The following is a 21,734-nucleotide window of genomic DNA, read 5'->3' on the forward strand; positions in this document are numbered from 1 at the left end:
TTCTTGTGTTCTGAAGTGTGTTCTGGGAAAGTGGATTTGGTCCCTCTAGGAGAAAGTACATGTGTTGGAGGTTGGTTTATAAATGGAATAGAAACCACTGACTGATTTGAGAATATTGCTCAGGGATCTGGGGTGCAGTGTAGAAGTGTAGAATGTACAAATCCTATCACTGGGGTTTATAATTAAAAATAGGATAAGCCCTGTCTTTGAAGGTCAAACAACTTAAAAAAAAAGGCTTTGTGGGTATAATATTCCTCATTCACCTCCTGCCTATGGAAGATGAACAGATGGAGGAGCCCTGAGCTCTCCAGATGCTGGACGAGGGAGGAAGGGCATGGGGACAGCTGAGCTACAGCTATGATAGAAGCCAAGAGAGGGGGTGAGTGAGGTTGGAAATTCCCATGCTGCACAAAAGGCTCTAAGAAATGGCAGGCTCTTCAGTTCGAGCGGAGGCCATGGGGACAAGGGAAGCCATCCTGGGGCTTTGGCAGTTAACCTGGCCCGAAGTCCTGAGCCAACCTGATGATGGAGGCCACTTCCAAAAGTCTGACTGAGGATTATTGGCTCTGGCATGGAAGCCAAGAAGTCGAAGCTAGACTAAACGCTGATGGATAAAGACTGAAGATTAATGCATGAGGAGCCCAACTGCAAAAATATGATTGTATTTCTTTACATCATATTCCACTTTGTATTTCTTTAAACAACTAGACTGGGGCACCTGAGTGGCTTAGTCAGTTAAGCGTCTGCCTTTGGCTCAGGTCATGATCCCAGGTTCCTCCTGGGATCCCAGGGTCCTCCCTGCTCAGCTGGGAGCCTGCTTCTCCCTCTCTCTCTGCAGCTCCCCCTGCTTATGTTCTTTCTCTCTCTGTCAAATAAATAAACTCTTTTAAAAAATAAGAAATAAAAAAAATAAACAACCAGACTCATGCATGGCTGTTTTGTAATAAAGATTTCTATATTCTATAAAGTCATGAAGACTTTTATGATGTTCCTTGGTTCCAACATTTCTCAATGAAAATGACAGCTTGGAATGCACTGGAACTAGACAGGTTTGGGTTTCAATTCCTGGCTCTGCTGATCTCGTTGATCTTGTATGACCTTGGGCAAGTTATTTAACTTCTTTGGACCCAGGTTTCCATCTGTAAAAGGAGACCAATAGTAACATCTACCTCAAATAATTGCTATCAATATTTAAATGAGGAAAGAAGTGGAAAGCACAGTGTCTAGCACAAAGCACTCGATAAATGGGAGGTGTTTTTTTTTTTAATGTTATTTATCACTTCACATCTGGATTACAATGGCAGCTTCTTGGCTGGACTGCCGCCCACCATTCGCCCAGCAGACTGCCGACCATTAACCTTCCCAATTTTTAGTTTCTATCACATTATTTCCCCAATAAGAATTTTCTGGCTCGAGGGGCGCCTGGGTGGCTCAGTCGTTAAGCGTCTGCCTTCAGCTCAGGTCACGATCCCAGAGTCATGGGATCTAGCCCTGCATCGGGCTCCCTGCTCGGCGGGAAGCCTGCTTCTCCCTCTCCCACTCCCCCTGCTTATGTTCCCTCTCTCACTGTGTCTCTCTCTGTCAAATTAATAAATAAGATCTTTAAAAAAAGAATTCTCTGGCTCGAGGGGCGCCTGGGTGGCTCAGTCGTTAAGCAACGGCCTCTGGCTCAGGTCATGATCCCAGGGTTCTGGGATCGAGCCCCGCATCGGGCTCCCTGCTTGGCGGGGAGTATGCTTCTCCCTCTCCCTCTGCCGGCCTGTCTGCCTACTTGTGATCGCTCTCTCTCTCAAATAAATAAATAAAATCTTAATTTGACAGGGAGAGACACAGCGGGAGAGGGAACACAAGCAGGGGGAGTGGGAGAGGGAGAAGCAGTCTTCCCGCCGAGCAGGGAGCCTGATGCGGGGCTCGATTCCAGGACCCTGGGATCATGACCTGAGCCGAGGGCAGACGCTGAATGACTGAGCCACCCAGCTGCCCCTAAATAAAATCTTAAAAAAAAAAAAAAAAGAATTTTCTGGCCCTCCATAATTGGATTAAGACCAAACTCCAGGGGCGCCTGGGTGGCTCAGTCATTAAGCGTCTGCCTTCGGCTCAGGTCATGATCCCAGGGTCCTCGGATCGAGCCCCGCATCGGGCTCCCTGCTCCGCGGGAGGCCTGCTTCTCCCTCTCCCACTCCCCCTGCTTGTGTTCCCTCTCTTGCTATCTCTCTCTGTCAAATAAATAAATAAAATCTTAAAAAAAAAAAAAGACCAAACTCCCGTTTGTAGGCGAATGGCACCGCTTTGGGTGTTACTTTAAAAGAAACTGGGAGGGCTCCTGGGTGGCTCAGTCGTTAAGCGTCTGCCTTCGGCTCAGGTCATGATCCCAGGGTCCTGGGATTGAGTCCCACATCGGGTTCCCTCCTCGGCGGGAAGCCTGCTCTCCCTCTCCCACTCCCGCTGCTTGTGTTCCTGCTCTCGCTATCTCTCTCTCTCTGTCAAATAAATAAATAAAATCTTAAAAAAAAAAAAAGAGGGCGCCTGGGTGGCTCAGTTGGTTAAGCGACTGCCTTCAGCTCAGGTCATGATCCTGGAGTCCCGGGATCGAGTCCCGCATCGGGCTCCCTGCTCGGCGGGGAGTCTGCTTCTCCCTCTGACCCTCCTCCCTCTCATGCTCTCTGTCTCTCATTCTCTTTGTCTCAAATAAATAAATAAAATCTTTAAAAAAAAAAAAGAAAAGAAAAGAAAAGAAAAGAAACTGGGAGTCTCTGGAAGGTTTTGATCAGAGGAGGTATATAATCTAATTTATATTTTTAAAGGACCACTCTGCTGCTGGCTTGAGAAAAAAAACTGTAGGGAGGAAAGGGTAGAAGCAAGGAGACCAAGAATATTGGTAACCCAAGTGAGAAAGGAAGGTGCCTGGGGCCTGGGCGGTGGCAGCAGAAGTGGGGAGAGGCAGCTGGAATTTACATGTATTTTCAAGGTGCAGTCAACAGGATTTGCTGATGGAGCTGACAGAGGCATAAGAGAAACAGAGGAATAAAGGATGACTCCAAGATTTTCTGGCCACAGCAACTGGAAAGATGGAGTTGCCATATACTGATAGAAGTGAAATTGTGGGAGATAAATGTTTTGGAGGAAAGATCAGTATTTTAATTTTAGTGATACTAGGTTTATGTGTCTATTGGACATCTAAGCAGAGAACAGGCCCTCTGACCCCAATCATCATCCCAGTAAGACCAAATTCCCAATATTTAAGAAAAGCAGTTGGGGGTCAGGGGCAGAGGAAGTTTATCAATTGATTAGCCTTTAGTAGAGAGGATTTTCCCTTACCTACTGTGATAGCCAGACTCTAAATGGCTCCCACTGACCCCTGTCACCTGCTCGTGGATAGTCCCCTCCCACAGGGTATCAGTTTTGGTCCATAGGACCAATAGAATAAGGAAGACGTGGTGGTATATCATCTCTAAGGCTAGGTCATAAAAAACATTGTGGTTTCCATCTTGGATCACTTATTATAGGCAAAGCAAGCTACCATGTTGTAAGGAGCCCCATGAAAAGTCCATGGGACAAAGAACTGAGTCCTCCTGCAAATATCCATGGGAGTGAGCTTGGAAGTGGATCTTCCAGCCCCAACCAAGCCTTCAGATGACTTCAGCCCCAGCCAACATCTTGACGTCTGTTTGTGAGAAACTGAGCCAGCTAAACTGCTTCCTAATTCCTGACCCACAGAAACTATGACCTAATAAAGGCTTACTATTTTAAGCCACTAAGTTCTAGGGGTAATTTGTTATGCAGCAATAGGTAACTGATATACCTCTCAAAGTCAAGCGAAGGAGGTGCTCTAAGAAAATTTGGAGGGTCCTGCAAGAAGAGAGACTGGCATCTTATTCCACAATCAAACCTCTGCTCAGGCAGTACACTTACTGTTCTGCCCTGGGCAGTCTATACTGTAACCATTGGGAGGACTCTATCAGGAGGGGCTGCCTGACAGGCAAAGTGTCCCCCAACAGCAAAAAGCTGGATTAAGTAAAGACAAATTACCCTTCTTCCCCTCTTGCCCTACCAGGCCCCAATACTAGAGAAGTTTGACCCTGAAAAGGAAGAGGGGAAGTATCCTAGAACCAATACATGACTCCCTTTGCTGGACACCAGACACATACACACACACACACACGCACACACACACACGCACATGCACACGCACACGAACACCTCCCCACCCTGAAACTGGCTGCAGTGATTGGAGGACTGAAGGCTGACCAAGGCCCTTCCCCCCCTCCAAGTCCCCAGAGCAGAAACTGGATCCCAAGCCTGGATGATAGGAAGGGGGTGTAAGTGATGTAAACCAGAAACGAGATAGGAGTTCTTAATAAACCTGAGTGGACTTCTAATACTAAAAGTCGCACTAAAGCTCTGGGATCATCTAGGATCTCAAGAAGGAAGGGTAAAGGGAAATTTGATAGAAATTGGTTACAAGATTGTCATGTTAAGGCCCCACTGAGTGGAGATTCCTCAATCAACCGATTACAATTCTGTTCCTCTAACCCAAGTCCTTAGAGGGGCAGCACAATGCATGGGTTAAGAAGGTTTGGAGTCAAGACAGGTTTGAACAGTATTGAAATCCATTTTTGTGTGATCCTGAACAGGTTTCTTAAGCTTCCAAATCTCTCTTTTCTGATCTGTACAGAAGAATAATGGTACCCCCCTCTCACAGGGCTATGGTAAAGCTAAGAAAGAAAGACTGCAGGGTGCCTGGGTGGCTCAGTGGTTAAGCGACTGCCTTCGGCTCAGGTCATGATCCTGGAGTCCCAGGATCGAGTCCCACATCAGGCTCCCTGTTCAGCGGGGAGTCTGCTTCTCCCTCTGACCCTCCCCCTCTCATGCTCTCTCTCTCACTCTCTCTCTCTCTCAAATAAATAAATAAAATCTTTAAAAAAAGAAAGACTGCAGTCAACAGGGAGAGAAGACATAGCCCCAGAGAGCTCGAGGCCTCTGATCTCCAGTTAGGGACCCTCTCCCCATATAAAAGCCCACACCAGACTCCTGATTGGCCCTTCTTGGTGTCCTGTTCACCCTCGGTCAATTGACAGGGCCTGAGATACTTTTGTCCAGGCCTGGTCCATTGTCCGTCTCCACTAGAACCCATGGGAAAGGAGGTGGGACAGGTCTCCAGAGAATAGGGAGGTACTGTTCCCTGAAGAAGGGGACAGGAAGCTGGACAACTCAGAGCAACAGATGCCCACTACAACTGATCTTGTTGATTTCACCTTTACCTTCCTCTCTTGGTTGCCTAGGAAAATTAATACATCAGAGAATTTAAATAAGGATAGAACCTCATTATCTGACCTAATCCCCTCTTGTTGGAGATAAAGGCCCCAAGGCCCAGTGTGGGATGAGCCAGTTGTTAAAGGCTCCACAGGTTATTTGGTGCCTCGGCAATTGTTTTGGACAAACCTGCAGAAATCCGGACACTCGGGAATGAAAATCTCAAAGGCTGTCTCCACTCTGGCAGACAATAAGATTCAGTAATCAGGCACTTGCCTCACTGATCTGCCTGGGGAGATTTATTGCCTCATGTGGATTATGCCAGGCACTATGGTTGTGGGTGTCATTCACACAGAAAACATTCTAACTCCCACCAGCCCTCCTAAGGCTCCTCCAAAGAGAATTCCAGGGTGCCTGGGTGGCTCAGTCATTAAGCGTCTGCCTTCGGCTCAGGTCATGATCCTAGGGTCCTGGGATCGAGCCCCGCATCGGGCTCCCTGCTCGGCGGGAGCCTTGCTTCTCCCTCTCCCACTCGCCCTGCTTGTGTTCCCTCTCTCGCTGTGTCTCTCTCTGTCAAATAAATAAATAAAATCTTAAAAAAAAAAAAAAAGAGAGAGAATTCCAGTGTATGCCCATGAGCAATGCATGAGAGTATTATTCAAATTGAAGATCAGTCAAGAAATCAATTTAGTTGGTTGAAAAGCAGACTTTTTTTTTTTTTTAGACGTAGGTTAGAGTGGAAATTATATCAAGGGGTAAATGTAGTTTCATGAGACCGTTTTCTCGGTTGCAATTTTATAAATAAAGCTACTGGCTAAAAGCTTCCCCCTCATTTCCCATTCCTGGCCCCCAACAGGATTATTCCTACCTCCTTTTTAAGGGAAATCCAACTCATTCCACAAATGCATATGGAATGCCAAGCATGCCGGATACAGAGATGACTATGACATAGTTTTTGTCCTTGAGGAACTCTCAACCCAGTGGGAAATGGCCTCCAGTGCAGAGTGGGGACAAGGAGAAAATGAAGAAGCAGAGGGTGACAGATTACAGAAAAACAATCTCTGGGCAGTGGCATAGGGGAGGAAGGGGACCCTGTGTTTTCTATTTTTTTTTTTTTAAAGATTTTATTTATTTATTCATGAGAGACAGAGAGAGAGAGAGGCAGAGGGAGAAGCAGGCTCCCAAGGAGCAGGGAGCCCGATGCGGGACTCGATCCCAGGACCCTGAGATCATGACCTGAGCCGAAGGCAGACGCTTAACCATCTGAGCCACCCAGGCGCCCATGTGTTTTCTATTCTATACTTTGAATTTGTGGCAGTGAACATGTACCGCTTTGGTAATTTTAAAAGCCCAATAAAAAGATAAAGATACAGGAATGAATAAATGAATGAAATGTAATGTGAAAGTCCTAGTCTGAGGGAAGGAAAAGAAACACATTTAGGAGCAGCGCTACCAAACTTGGGCTCATTTAGTACTTTTAGTCCGACACAAGGGTCTCTGGATCCCCATCTTAAAAATGGAGAAATTGAGACCCTAAGAGGTCAAGCACTTGGCCCCAATTCACCAGCTGATAAGGGACAGAGCCCAGGGCATTTCTGCTACAGCCTGTTTCCATTTGCCAACTAAGAAAAAGGGTCAGAAACAGAAGGACAATGACTCCAGGAACTTTGTTCTTAAGCTTTTGTAAATACTCAGTGCCTGTTATCTTGTTCTTCCTTATTTTTCTTCAGCGATTAACAGTGAATCTCTTAACATAAAAAAGGGTCTTTGTGTTCTGGGAGGCAGAAGGAAAAGCTTGCTGGGGTAGCCAGTCCTGGGAAAGGGGGAGGGTGGCCAATGGCGGGGGAGTGGGGGAGCTCCAGTGCACGAGAGGAGGAGGGAAGCAGAAAGGGGAGGAGGCAGAGTCCTGGGCCCGCTGGGCCTCCCCCAGACCCTGCACTGCCTGGCACTCCTCACAGGGGCCCAGCTGCGAGCAGGGGGCTTCCCAGCAGTCCTTGCCTCATGGGCCATCAGGTCTCCTAGATCCCAGTGATAGGCTTCCCTCTCCCCAACTTGCCAGCTTTTGCAGCCTGAGCCCCAGAGCCCGTAGGCACTGCGCAGACCCCTGTCTTACCTCCAGTGGTTCTACCTGTGCCCCAGCCTCTTTTCTTCCCTTAGCCCTGAGGCCCAAGGAGTCCAGGATGTGGTCTTGTTTAGTCTCTTCTTCCCCACCATCCTCTACGGATTTTCTCTCTCTGCAGGAAAGGGAAGGGAAAGAACAAGAACACAGTGGATGGGGTTGGATGGAGACACAATGGAGCTGAAGAAATCTGAGTGTCCTCCAAAAATCCTAGCCCTGTCATGTCCATCACCATCATGGTTAGGGATCATGTTTATTGGGCTCTTACCATGGGCCAGGCATCACCTCACTCAGCACTCCAGAATGTCCCAGAGTCCCAGGTCACACAGGCAATCCCTGGCAGAGCCAGCCCCACAGTGTGCCTCCTGAGCTGTGCCGGAACCCCCACGGCGGGGCATCCTGCCTGCTGTGGTCCTGTCCCAAAGGAGAACAATTTGTCCTCTGGCCATGGAGCCTTGAAGCCGACCCGATTAATACAAATGCTTCCTCCCCTTTGCTGCTCTGGCATTCCACTTCCTGTCACGGGCACATCCTTTAATGGGCCTGGATCCCCTGATCTGATGCTTTCATCCCCTCCTCAGCTTAATGAAGTGTCTGTCTCAGGTAGAAAATGACACCAGGTCCTCATGCCCCCACCTGTTGGGGTGACCTGAGTTGGGATTTGAGCTAAGGTACCATCTCAGCTAATCCCATGCTTGCTCTGTGCCTCTGCAGAGGGATGACTACCCCTTCTCTCCCCAGACAACTTAATAGCACAGATAGAACCTGCAAATGCTCAGGGGTATTGCAGACTTACAGACAGCTGGGAAACAGGCCACTGCATTACCCCCAGCCAGGCTCTTGAACCCCAGGACCTGGGCATCCTCCGAGAGACTTGTGGGGCCCTGGTGGCCACAGGCTCTGAGCTCCACCAGCAGATGGGGAGCTGCTGCCCGAGAAGCAGCAGCTCCCCATCTTGGGCACCCAGAGGTTGAAGAGGACTAAGCAGCCTGGGAGGATCACAGCCTGTAGGGAGTGGTGCCAGGGGTCCCAGGTTACTAAATCAGGACCTTGTTCACCACTGGATCCTCAGCATCAGCACCATGCCAGGTACAAAAGAAGGGGCAATAGACTTTTAAGTCTGTCTCCCTGCACAGGACCGGAAAGGCGTGGGCTCAACCCTGGGGGTGTGGACATACTGCCATAGAGTCCAGAAACCTGTCAGGTCCAAAAGTCATGAATGGAGTGCTTTGAGCTGCTCAGGAGTCAGGTATCAGACCCCTCTGAGACCGATCTTCACCGAACTCCTTACTTGCGAATGGAGACAGGTGAATAAGGGCTTCCACCCTGGGGCCGAGAAACAGGTCTGACCCTCAAAGGAGACAGACTTCTCATTCGCACATCACTTTCTACAGTTCTCATGGCCTGGTGCACGGAAGCCACACGTTTGTCCAGGCTTCCTGACTCTTCACACACATAGACCTCCATCTCCATGTTGTCCCCTCCACTCGGTGGGAAAGGTTTAACTCTGCAGATGAGGAAAGGTTAAATGCTCTCATCAGGGATAGAAACCTGGCAGGGATAGAAACCTGGACACTGGTCTGGACCTCAAATACCTCCTCAAGACATTTTCCAAGTTATAGTGCTTTTTTTTTTTTTAAAGATTTTATTTATTTATTTGACAGAGAGAGACACAGCGAGAGAGGGAACACAAGCAGGGGGAGTGGGAGAGGGAGAAGCAGGCTTCCTGCCGAGCAGGGAGCCCGACGCGGGGCTTGATCCCAGGACCCTGGGATCATGACCTGAGCCGAAGGCAGACGCTTAACGACTGAGCCACCCAGGCGCCCCAAAGTTATAGTGCTTTTAACTTTGGTGGAGAGATTCTTGTCTCTTCTGCTGGATTGAAGGCTCTGGGTGGGCAACAAAGAGTTTTGTATCTTTACTTCACTGAATCTGTTTTTTTCCCTTTTTTTGGTAAGATTTTACTTATTAATTTGACAGAGAGAGAGAGAGAGCACAAGCAGGGATGAGGAGCAGAGGGAGAGGGAGAAGCCAACTCCCCGCTGAGCAGAGAGCCCAAGGGGCTGGATCATGACTGGAGCTGAAGGCAGACGCTTAACCCCAACTGAGCCGCCCAGTGGCCCCGTTGAGTCTGTTCTATTCATCTAAGTATGCACGTGAATGCAATGGTGGATGAGTGGAATTAAATGAACTTTAGCAGAAACTAATTCTTCCTACCAGACCCTCACCACCCCTCCCACTTTTACCCAAGTATCTCAACAGCTTATTTTTTCCTTCGCTTTGTTGGCTTGTCGTTGGACTCAGTGTATACATAAAGAGCTCTGAGCACAGACAGTTTGAAAAGGGCAAAATAAAAATAGCCGATTAGTCGATAATAGAATGGCAAAGTCTCTAAGTACCATGGGGGAGGGCCTTAGTCTTAAAGCTGGCTGGAAAGAGATGAGGTGGGGTGGGCAGAAGCCTCTCTTGAGAGCTGGGCTTTCTCTGAGGTGATGGCAGATGGTTCCTCCTGGTCAGTGGAGATGGGAGGGAACAGCCAGTCAAAGGTTCTTTCTGCTTTTGTTCTGTCTTGGCCAGTGCCCATCCCGAGGCTCCTGTTCCTTACCAAACTGGCCTGCTAGATGCTCACTGTGGAATGGGAAGTGAGGTGCCTACCTGCAAGGGACTGCTTCAGTCTCGCCTAGTATGCAGGACCCTCTACCCCTGCTAACAGTACTTAGCTAAATCAGGCCTCTCTACCACCACGTCCCCTCCCATGACACTGTACCTGATTGTTCCTCTCTGCTTAGGCTCTTTCTGGCTGGTATTGATTGTTGCTTTTATTGGCAAGCAGTATACCACGAGAAAAATAAAACACAAGTGTTTGTGCAGGGAGAGAGTAAAATGGCTTCTGTGTCTCCAGGGCTGGCAGAATACTTGCTCTGAGACCCAGTGGTCAACCTGGTACCTGATTCTCCCCTCAGTGCACCTCTGCAATTATTGTAAGGACGTTTGTCTGTCTGTCTCCTTCCCCTTGACAGGGCAGGCGGCTGTGGTCTTCCCCACACCTCCTAAGTGCTTAGTGCTCAATTCATAGTTGCTAACTGACACCAAGGTAGGGCCTTCCAGGAAGCAGTCATTTCAGGGCTAGGCCTGGCGCCACACCTCTCAGCTCATTTTCACGTGTCTGCCCCAGCTGGCCAGTCACCACCACAATTGGGGGTTAGGGGTTTGGTCCCGTAGGGCAGGCAACAACATCAGCTACATAGAACATTCAGAGTTCTCCTGTCCTGTTCAATGCCTAGGCCAGTTGTTCCCATAAGCTTGGAGAGGTGGTGCCCTATTATTATTCTTACCCCCATTTTAGAGCTGAGACACTCCAATGTGCCTTACCAGTCACACAAGCCTCTTCTTAAAATAGCAATGTGGGGGGACTCCGATTTGTGCCCAGGTTCAATTTCTTCATCTGTTATATGGACAAATAACACTACCTCTTAGGGTTGTTCAAAGGATACTTGTTGATGGTCTGTTTCTGCTCTTGACTGTAAAAAGTGGGCAGGGACTTTGGCTTATTCACTGCTACATTGTCAGAGCCTGGAACAAGTGTCCACCCGGCACATAGTGGGTGCTCAATATTTGTGTCCTAAATGGAAATGGCATGAAGAGAGCCTGGGCCAGATCCTGACGCTTCCATCTGCTAGTACCTTCTATATCCTTAGTTCCCCAGATTCTCCTCCCACCAGGTAGTCAGTGGCCGAGGGGTGTCGGCCTGGGGGCTAGGCCCCGGGAACCTACTTCTGGCCTTGGGACAAAGTCCGCAACAAAACTCCCAGGCCAGAAAAGTCTCCAAGGGCCAGTGTGCCATTCCGGTGGACCTGAAGGCCTCAACCCTCAGGATCCCCTTTTCTTTCTTTATATCAGGAAAATCATCCACCACCCCCACCCCCGCCCGCCCCGGCCCAACGCCGTGCTGCTTCCGAGGTGCCTGCAGAGAAGGGCCACCCTGCCCCGAGCAACAGCTTTCTGGGGAAGGAGCCCAGCACGCGACGCCCGACTAGACTGCAGCAGAGGAACGGCGAGTCCAGGCGTGCAGGCCCGGCGCAGGAGACCCGGCCGCACCGACGCCCAGCAGGCCGGAAAGGCCGGCGGGAAAGGGCGTGCGAGGAGAAGGGCGGGGCGAGCGTCCGCCCGCGGCTCCCGCGCTCAGGCGCCGCGCCACCTTAAGCTCGGGACCCCCTTAAGGGCGGGCACTGGAGCCGCGCGCCCGGAGGCGGGGTCTCCCATGCAAATGAGGGGCGTGAGTCGGCGGGGCGGGGCGGGCGGGGCGCTGACCTGACGTCAGGCCGGCGGCCCGGGCAGTTGGCTCGGCGGCGGCGAAGCGGCAGGAGCGGCGGCGGCAGCGGGGCCGCGCGGCGGGGCGCGGGGAGCGGCGGCGGCCGAGCCGGAGCAACATGGCGCCGGTGGGCGGGGGCGGGCGCCCGGGCGGCGGGCCGGCCCGAGGGCGCCTCCTCCTGGCGGCGCTGCTGCTGCTGGTGCTGATGTGGGCGCGGGGGGCCCGGGGCCAGGGCGACCCCCAGCGGGGCGCCATCCTGGGCATGAGGCTGGCGAGCTGCAACAAATCGTGTGGGATGAACGCGGATGGCATCATCTTCGTGTCCGAAGGCAGCACGGTGAACCTGAGGCTGTACGGCCAGAGGCTGGGCTCCATCTCCAGCAACCTGATCTCCTTCACCGAGGTGGACAACTCCGAGGCCATCCACAACTCCACCAACTGTCCCGAGCTCACCAAGGACCTGGTCGTCCAGCAGCTGGTCAACGTGAGCCGCGGGAACACGTCCGGGATGCTGGTGGTGCTCACTAAGTTCCTCCGGAGGAGCGAGAACATGAAGCTGTATGCGTTGTGCACCCGGGCCGGGGTGGATGGGCCCTGGCAGAGGTGGACCGATAAGGACTCGCTGCTCTTCATGGTGGAGGAGGCTGGGAGGTTCCTGCCCCTCTGGCTGCACATCCTCCTCATTATGGTGCTGCTGATGCTGTCGGGCATATTTTCTGGCCTCAACCTGGGGCTTATGGCCCTGGACCCCATGGAGCTGCGCATCGTGCAGAACTGTGGCACCCAGAAGGAGAGGCGCTATGCCCGCAAGATCGAGCCCATCCGGCGCAAGGGCAACTACTTACTCTGCTCGCTGCTTCTGGGAAACGTGCTGGTCAACACGTCCCTCACCATCCTTCTAGACAACCTCATCGGGTCTGGGCTCATGGCGGTGGCCTCTTCCACCATTGGCATTGTCATCTTTGGGGAGATCGTACCTCAGGCCTTGTGCTCCCGACACGGCCTGGCTGTGGGTGCCAACACTATCATTCTCACCAAATTCTTTATGCTAGTCACCTTCCCCCTCAGTTTCCCCATCAGCAAGCTCCTGGATTTTGTTTTGGGCCAGGAGATTCGCACCGTTTACAACCGGGAGAAGCTGATGGAGATGTTGAAGGTAACGGAGCCCTATAACGACCTGGTGAAAGAGGAGCTAAATATGATCCAGGGTGCCCTGGAGCTACGGACCAAAACCGTGGAGGATATCATGACCCAGCTCCAAGACTGCTTCATGATCCGCAGCGATGCCATCCTGGACTTCAATACCATGTCAGAGATCATGGAGAGCGGCTATACCCGCATCCCCGTGTTTGAAGACGAGCAGTCCAATATTGTAGATATTCTCTATGTCAAAGACTTGGCCTTCGTGGACCCTGATGACTGCACCCCCCTCAAGACCATCACCCGCTTCTATAACCACCCAGTGCATTTCGTCTTCCATGACACCAAGTTGGATGCCATGCTGGAGGAGTTCAAGAAGGGTAAGGCCTGATGGAGCTTTCCCCATTCACTGGCTTTGTGACGCTTCTCGTTCCCTTGCCTGTTCTGTGTCGGCTGGTCTTAAGTGTTTTGGTGTGACTGTCCCTTTGCCCATCGCTTCCTGTGCCTCTGAGGTGAATGGCATTTGGGGCAGCAGGAACAGTTCATAAGCATCTGCCGTTTGCCAGGTACTGTGCTTTGTGCTCCAGGTGAATCAGAGCCGAGACACGCTGGTGCACTTGGAGGGATGGAGCAAGGCCTCAGGGAGCTACTGAAGCAGGACAGAGTAAGGCCTTAAAAGAGGCCATGGAGATTACAATGTGGGGCCACACATCTGGTGAGGTGGGGAAGGGGCTGGGGCCCTGGGAAAACCTTCACAGGGGGAGGGAGCGTTGAAGGGAGAGCCTGAAACCTTGTGCCTCAGGCAGGGGGAGCCCCACAGGGAGCAGGGCACCTGAGTGGGGAAGCAAAGGATGTGCTTGTGGCCCAGCAGGTGGTCCTATTGAGCTGGGTTTGAGTCTGCTGCTCGGTGGTCAGTGGGGAGAGGCTGAGTCATCTGGGGCCGTGGGAAGCACCTGAAGACAGGGCGGTGCGTTTGCTTGGAGCTTGGCGCTCTCGGAAGTTTTTGAGCAAGAGTGGTATTTCTGGAGCTCCTAACCCACAGAAGCTGAATTAGGAGGTCTCTGGTTGGCTCCCCACTCAGAACAGTGCCAAGTAATGCTTTCGACTATTCTGCAGAAGCAAGCAGATCAAGTTTTGGTTATTGTTCTGTCTTTTCCCAGGCGCCAAACATAAGCTTCCCTCCTGTGGTCTGCTGCTGGAAATCGTCAGCTGGCCTTGCAGTGCCTTGTGTTTTTTTTCTCACATGGGTTCTTGGCCAGTTCTCAGGTAGTTAGAGAGGCACTTGGAGGTTTTACTCATCAGCCTCAAAGCTCAGGGCACACACCCCTTTCCTTACTTCCAACAAAACTTTCCTCCCACCTCTGCCACTCAGAAGTCCTCAGTGGCAGTAAACAAGCCAATTATGGAGTAAAACCCTCCTAGGCCACAGGGAGTGAGGAGGCAGAAAGGGAAGCTCTTTACAAAGGAATGGGGGAGGGGAGGGCGCACATCTTAAATCCAGGACTTTGCTTCCCTTCCCCATAGGTAGAGCTCCTGCTGGCTAAGGCAGCCTGCCAGCCCAGGGCACTCCAGCAGGGAGCAAGCCTCAGATGGGGAGGGGAGAGCCTGGAACTGGATGGGTCAGTGGTGATGGGGTGGGATAGGTAGGAGCAGGCCTTGCCCGGTTTGCTCTGAAAAGATGCTCTGGTCAGGGCCAGAGTGGGATACTGATACCCTCCCTTTTTCAGAGGGACGGACAGAGTGAATCTCAGCATCAGAACTGAGAAGGACTCGAGTAATAGAAGTCCAAGTGGGAGACAGCCTGGTAAGGTGGCCTCATTGCAGAGAGACTGAAGGGACCTGGACATCTGGTGGTGATGGCACTGTGCTGGGGGAGCTTTGCAGGTGCAGGCCCAGGAACCTGTTTCTCCCAGGTAGCCGATCCTGGAGTAGAGAAGTGAGGATCTGTGCCCTAGCCCCACCCTGCAGCCTCTTGGCCCTGAAGACTTCTCCCATGTTGTTTGGTCAGGAACCTGGTTAGGCCTCACCAGGGCGGCTTCCTGCTCACCACCTCTATGGTCTTTGGGACGGTTGCTGGTGACACACCCAGCAAGCACGTTTGCATCGTTCAGCTTGGATCTGGAGCCAACTGGTATGGATCGGCTTGGCCAGGCTTCCCAGCCCCTGATCAGGAGGGCTGAGCTCTTGTCCGGTGGGAGCTTCCTGGGTCTTGGCAGGGGCATCTTTGGACTCATCTTGTAAAAAGGAAGCTGAGAAAACAGAGCTAGCATCTTTCAGGCCAGAGCTCGGATGAGTGGAATTCTCCAAATGTACATTTTAGTTCACTGGAGTCTCCTTAACAGAGGCTGGTGGTCTGAGCCTGAGCGCGAGCGCTAGCCCTAGCCCTAGCCCTGGAGGGGGTGCTGCTAATTCCGTGGAAACGCAGGCACAGTCTACCCAGGGCAGCATGAAGCCGTGAAGGTGTGAGTGTGATATGATGGTCACCCCTAATGGACACACCCTGGGGCTTTGTGGTTCCATCCTAACTCATTGCCACTCTGGGCTGCCCCCCCGTATGGTCTCTCACAGATCTTTTCATCTGGCATTTACCTTTTTAGTCTGAGGCCCTCTTGGACATGGCAAACACTTTACATCTGCATCTTAAAAGATTCTCTTTACAAATCTGGTGTTGGGAAGGCTTTTGTAGCTAAGAAAAACAAGGGAGCAAGGTTACGTGGCCAGCACTGTCAGCAGCATCAAAACAAGAGCTGGGGGCCTGCCAGGTGTAGCCAAGCATCTCCCTGAGGGTCTTTCCTATGCTTCCGTGGACTCTCCAAGTTGGGTAAGGTCCCTAACCTCTGCCAGAGTCTTTCTGCTCTGCGTGTAATCCTCTTTTAAGATCATTTTATTTCCTCTTTGCTCCCCAGCTTTATGAGCTCCTCGTGGGTAGGGATCATACTTTACTAGTGTTTTCACCACTCAGTGCCTGGAAAGGGATGGGTCTTTAGTAAATGTTTGTTAAATGAATGAATGAATGAATGAATGAACGAAAGAATGAGCAATGAATGAATGACAGACAAGCCCTGCCGGCCTTCTTGCTGTTCCTTGTACACACCAGGATGCTCCCGCCTGAGGGCCTTTGCCCTGGCTGTTCCTTCAGGCTGGAATGTTTTTCCCCCAGATGTTGTAGGCCTCACTCTCTCCCCTCCCTTGTGTCTGCTTCAGCTTCACCTTCTCAGTGAGGCTTTCCTGGTGCCCTATTTAAAACTATGACCTCCTGGGGCTCCTGGGTGGCTCAGTCGTTAAGCGTCTGCCTTCGGCTCAGGTCATGATCCCAGGGTCCTGGGATCGAGCCCCGCATCGGGCTCCCTGCTCAGTGGGAAGCCTGCTTCTCCCTCTCCCACTTCCCCTGCTTATGTTCCCTCTCTCGCTGTCTCTCTCTGTCAAATAAATAAATAAAATCCTTTTTTTTTTTTTTTTAAGACAAGCAGGGGGAGTGGGAGAGGGAGAAGCAGGCCTCCTGCCGAGCAGGGAGCCCGATGCGGGGCTCGATCCGAGGACCCTGGGATCATGACCTGAGCCGAAGGCAGACGCTTAACGACTGAGCCACCCAGGCGCCCCAAATAAATAAAATCTTAAAAAAATAAAATAAAAATAAAACTATAACCTCCCATCCTCCCCGACCTTCCTCATCTCCTCTACCCTGTGCTAATTTTTCTTTTTCGCATAGCACAAATCACTTTCTAACAACTCCGTAATTTACAAATCTACTATGCTGTTTATTGTCTGTTTCCTCTGTTAGAATATTAAGTTCCAAAGAGCAGAGCTCTTTGTATTGTTCACTGGCATATCCCTAGCCCTTAGAATGGTTCTTGGCACATAGTAAGATAAGATCTCAATAAAAGGTCACTGTGTGAATGAATGATCTGTTAGATTTGGGACAGAATTATCCCCTTCCATAGTGCTAGAATGTTGAGGAGCCGATATCCAGGGAACTTGATATTTCTAGTTGCACCGAGGAAGACAGGAGGGGCTCCTACGATGACATATATATTAATGGTTCAGGGACCGAGAAGCAGAGTTTGGGGTCTTGGGAGTGATGCACGGTTCCCCTTTCCTTTGCCTCAGTTTCTGTGAATAAGCGGTTTTTGACCATCAGGCATGTACATAGCTTCCCTCATTAATGTGAGTCATGAAGATGCTCCTACGTACACACTTAGAGACAGGCTCCGGGAGTCCATGCAGGCATGGGTCTGAGCTTCCCTTGGAGACTAAGGCAGGCTTACAGCTTCCCAGCTGCTTTGCCTCCCAACTCAAGGCATTTATCATTAGGTATTTATTGAACCTCATACTCTCTGTGCAAGACACGGAGCTAGGCACCACAGGACCTAGGAGTTAGACCATCTGGTTGGCTAGCGCTGTAAGGCCACTGAGAGGCTCATGCCATTTGACCTTGGTCCTTCAACTTACACCTCGCCTCGAACTGTTTGCAGCAAGAAGTGTTGTGGTTGACTTTGTCTACAGCTTGAGATCTTAGAAAGAGGCTCCCTGGGCTCCTCCTGGCCCAGTTGCATTTTTCTTTTACCAAAGATGCCCTCCCAGACCCTGGAGGCAGAGTAATGAATAAACTCTCCCAAGTAGAAGCCAGAAGCTCCAGCCCCACAATGAAGCCCACCTTCCAGCTTTCCGCTGTCCCTCCCTCTGTGACATTCCTGTCCCTCTCAGGCACTGGGCTCATCTGTAGTCATCTTATCTGTCCCCACCTACTTTATGACCATCTAGCCCCCTGTAAAGACTTGGGTTTAAACTCCACCCAGCTTGGTCTCCGACCCATGAGGTGACTTTGGACCTATTAGTGGCCTCATAGAAAGTTAGCGTGTTTACATATTGAAGGGGAAAAAGCTAGAAATATTTTTGTTGAAAACTCCTCCCGTATTTCCATCTGTGCCACATCACACTTCTCCCACATACTTTTTTTCTTCCTGAAACAACTTTATCAAGTCAAGAACAGTGCATAATTTTTGCATTCACTTTTGGTTCCTACCATCTGACACACTTTTAAGTATCTTATTTCCCTCTGTTTGCTTGTTCATTCATTTGTTGCAACAAACATCTAATTTTCTGAGGCCTGTGGTGTCAGACACTGTGCTCGCTGTTGGGAGTCAGAGAGGACTAAAACAGCCCTGTTGACAGAACTCTCAAGTCTAGCAGGGAGACAGACCTTGTAAACAAAGCTTACGTTCCCGGTTCAGGTAGGTGCAGTGGGGCTGAGGAAGGCCTGGGCCCGTGAGATGCTTCTGAAGTCGGAATAACAGGACTCGGTGATCACTTCGGAGATGTTGGAGTCAGGACCAGGAAGCAATTGTGAATATCTGAGCTTTCTAGCTAGGGCTTCAGGTTGATGATGTTGTCATTTAACAGAAGTGGGGAGAGGGAGAAGCAGAGACAGTTTGGAGGGTTGCGGCGGGGGGGGGGCGGTTGGTGGTGGTAGTAAACTACAGCAGTGTGACCCTTTATTGGACTCCTCTGTGCTTACCAGAGCTTCTCACACACTGAAACGTGCACCCGAACTGCCTAGATGTTTTGTTAAAACGCAGAGGTGAACTCAGGGGGTCTGGGGTGTGGCCTAAGAGGGTGTCTTTCTGGGAGGCTCTCAGATGATGGTGTGGTCCTGGACCACACAAAACAGCACGAGGGCGCGGTCCGTCCAGGCAAGCGTGCAGGTGAAAGTGCCCATGTGGGACTTGGGAGTAAGGCCAGGACCAGGGTTAAAGGCTTGAGAGTCAGCCGAGCGCCGGCAGCACATGCGAAGCGTGTAGAAGCCCCATTAAAGTGGCTCCTCGGAGAGGTGACAAAGAGCCAAGCAGGAGGCGTGGTTTGGGGAGCCTTCTGGGGAAGCCAGATAGGGTGAGGGCCAAGCACAGACTGTGGGGCCGGGACAGTTAAGTCGCAAGATGCTGGGAGAGGACCGCCTCAAGAGTGGAAAGTGCAGGTAGCCACCCACCTGGTCTCCCACAGCAGCTCCACCTGGAAACAGTCTCCAGCTGAGCTGGCGACTTGCTCTTGAGAAGCTGCCCCGGGGGCAAGAGTATCTGCAAGAGGGACTGGAGCCGCCTGCTAGGGCGGAGGTGCCCGCCGGGCAGCTGACAAGACGCTGGCCAGGCTCCTGGGCCCTTTCTCTTTGTGAGGCGCTCGCGGGCATGGAGCATGGCCGCCATGGGTAGCGTGATTGGGTGCTGGCCAGCAGGCATCTGCAGCTCTTCCCTCGCTGGCCTCGCTCGGCCGCTGGACCAGCTGCCATAGAGGGGCCCGCGCTGAGAGCCGCTTCCTCAGCCTTCTTTTGACAGATCTCGCCCTAAAGCTCTTATTTGTGCCCCGGAAGGCAATGGCTTGTGTCTAAGCCCAAATAAGAGCTTAGATCACACCAAGATCACACTGTTGTTTACTTTTCAAAAGTCTTACATTTTCAATTGGAAAGCCCAGCTCCAGAGTTTTTAGGACAGGGGGGTCCTGAACAGATGTTTAACCTTGAAAATACTTGAGTGCACAGAAACACAAAAACACAGAAACACAAAAATACTCCTACAGGAGAAATGCGTAAGGGGCAGGGCCTTCCAGGAAGCGGACGCCTTTCTGGTCAGTAGAAGTCAGGGAAGACACTCCAAAGGAGGTGGCATTCCCACTGGATCTTCAAGGGTGGAGAGACACGACGTTTTTCCAGTTCTGTGCCTCTTGTTCTGGGAGAACTTGGACAAGACCACAGGATGAGAATTGAGCTTCTCAGTCGTTGATACCAACTTTGGGTAAAACTGCTTCCACATGTTTCGACTGCTTCTCAGCCCTTTCTGTGGATATGAGAGTTACGGAATTTGCCAGGGGTGCCCGAGATGGCCCTCAGCGAAGACAATGGGGCACAGCTGCCGTTTGGTCCAGCCCCCTCCTCTCCTCTGAGCCTCTCCGTCTGCTGTCAGACACAGCCCTGTGACAAGGAGCTGGCCCATCCTGTCCCTCAGGTTACCCCTCTCGTCACGCCTGAGTGTGCCAAGACAACCTGTCATGAAAGGCTTTGTGGCTGCATGAAGGACTCCTGGTCCATTCCACAGACTGAAGTCTGGACTCCTGAGTCTATCCTTGTTCCATTTGTTATACGATTTTCTTTTTACTAGTGGTTATTATAAGAGATACATCTGATTTTTTTTTTCTAAGGATTTTATTTATTTATTTAACAGAGAGAGAGCACATAAGCGGGAGGAGAGGGGGAGTGGCAGGCAGAGGGACAGGGAGAAGCAGGCTCCCCACTGAGCAAGGAGCCCAAATGATGCAGGGCTCCATCCCAGGACGCTGGGATCACGACCGGAGCCGAAGGCAGATGCCCAACCGACTGAGCCACCCAGGCGCCCCAGAGATACATCTCATTTTCAGACCTTTAGAAAACACACACATCTAAACAAAAACAACTCATGAACCTGTGATCTGGAGAGAACTACTTTTAAATATTTTGATTTATTACAATAACCTTTTTAGAAATTGACTCTAAAAGTCACGTCACAAACAGCAAGATCAAAACCATTTTCATTTTACAGCTGTGTAAAGTTTCCTATTAGCCACTCATATGTATTTTCACGTGGAAACCGTTGTCTATACTGCCCTGCTTTTGGAACCCAGTTTAGATTGGTTCTTCAGATTTCTCCTCCGATAAGACAAGAAATCCCTTTCTGTCCCTGGGCTTCTTGGGAGGAGCATCTTGGAGGGTATCCCCAGACTGAGGGCTGGGCTGCACTGTGTGGCTGATGAAAAGGTGAGCCTGGAGGGCTGGGGTGTGCAGCCTCCAGCCTGGTTTTTTGTTGTTGGGTTTTTTTTGTTTTTTGTTTTTGCCGCCCAGCCTGTTTTGCTGGGGGTTAAACTTGGTGTTGCTGGAGCATTCCCCAGAGGTTATAGTCAGAGTCGCTTCCATGCTGCAGGGCTGATTTATTGTGACCTGGGCAGGGTTCTTGAAAGACTGGTTTCCCCGGGCTCTCTGGAACGCCAGGTCTCTGGCCAGCAGGCAGCCAGGAGCTGCTCCATTCCCCCAACCCCAGGCAGGCTTACTCCCACACACACTCATGCCTTCCCCCACCAAATACACACAAGGACAGGCTCACACATACACACACACACCCCCGCCCCCACACAGGCATGCTTAAACACACACTTCACCCCCACACACAGGCAAGCAGACTCAGACAGTTACCCCTGCAAGCAGGCTCTCACACCCGGACACATGCATGTACGCACACATGCACAGTCACCCGAGTCCTGCTTTAAAAGTAGTCCAGGCGCGCCTGGGTGGTGCAGGGCGTTGAGTGTCCGACTCTCGGTTTCGGCTCAGGTCGTGATCTCAGGGTCTGTGGGATCGAGCCCCTGGTCAGGCTCCGTGCTCAGCGGGGAGTCAGCTTGGGGTTCTCTCTCCCTCTCCCTCTGCCCCTGCCCCTCCCGCTTGTGCTCTGTCTTTCTCTCAAATAGATAAATAAAATCTTAAAAATAAATACATAAAATTAGTCCAGCTTTCCTCACACTTCCCTAAGAATAAGTTTAAAGCTTATGCAAGTGGAGTTTATTTCATGAAAGGCTCAAAATAGTGACTGACTCGTGGTCTCTGAAAAATTTCACTTTGGTTGCTGGTGATTTGGCCATCCACATTAGTGATGGTATCCAGCTCAGAGGGCTGTGGTGAGGACTAAATGAGGTAAGGCATATAAAGTCCTTAGCTCAGTGCCTGGCACCATTGTCCTCATGCAATAAATGTTAGCCATTTTAAAAATTATTGTTATTACTATCCAAAGGTGCCCCAGTGGGCGCGGGTACCAACTTGGGCTGAGGTGGTTCTCATATACTGGCCCAGGTGGCAGGCTGCCCCACTGTCCGGGCATGGTGCCTTTCTTGGAATTGTGA

The 21,734-nt window shown here is 51.1% G+C and overlaps 1 protein-coding gene across 3 annotated transcripts in view; it reads left to right on the plus strand.

The window, feature by feature from the left end:
- The first annotated feature begins 11,802 nt into the window (after positions 1-11,802).
- CNNM4 (cyclin and CBS domain divalent metal cation transport mediator 4) overlaps positions 11,803-21,734 on the plus strand; it is a 36,953-nt gene continuing 27,021 nt past the window's right edge. For all 3 annotated transcript variants that reach the window (XM_035001707.1, XM_035001708.1, XM_035001709.1), the window contains exon 1: positions 11,803-13,204. In XM_035001707.1, coding sequence (XP_034857598.1) covers positions 11,803-13,204 — 1,402 coding nt within the window. The remainder of the gene's footprint in view (positions 13,205-21,734) is intronic.

The sequence above is a fragment of the Mirounga leonina genome, unplaced genomic scaffold, assembly GCF_011800145.1.
Source record: "Mirounga leonina isolate KUSES-001 unplaced genomic scaffold, KU_Mleo_1.0 Mir_125, whole genome shotgun sequence".
Classification (NCBI taxonomy): Eukaryota; Metazoa; Chordata; class Mammalia; order Carnivora; family Phocidae; genus Mirounga; species Mirounga leonina.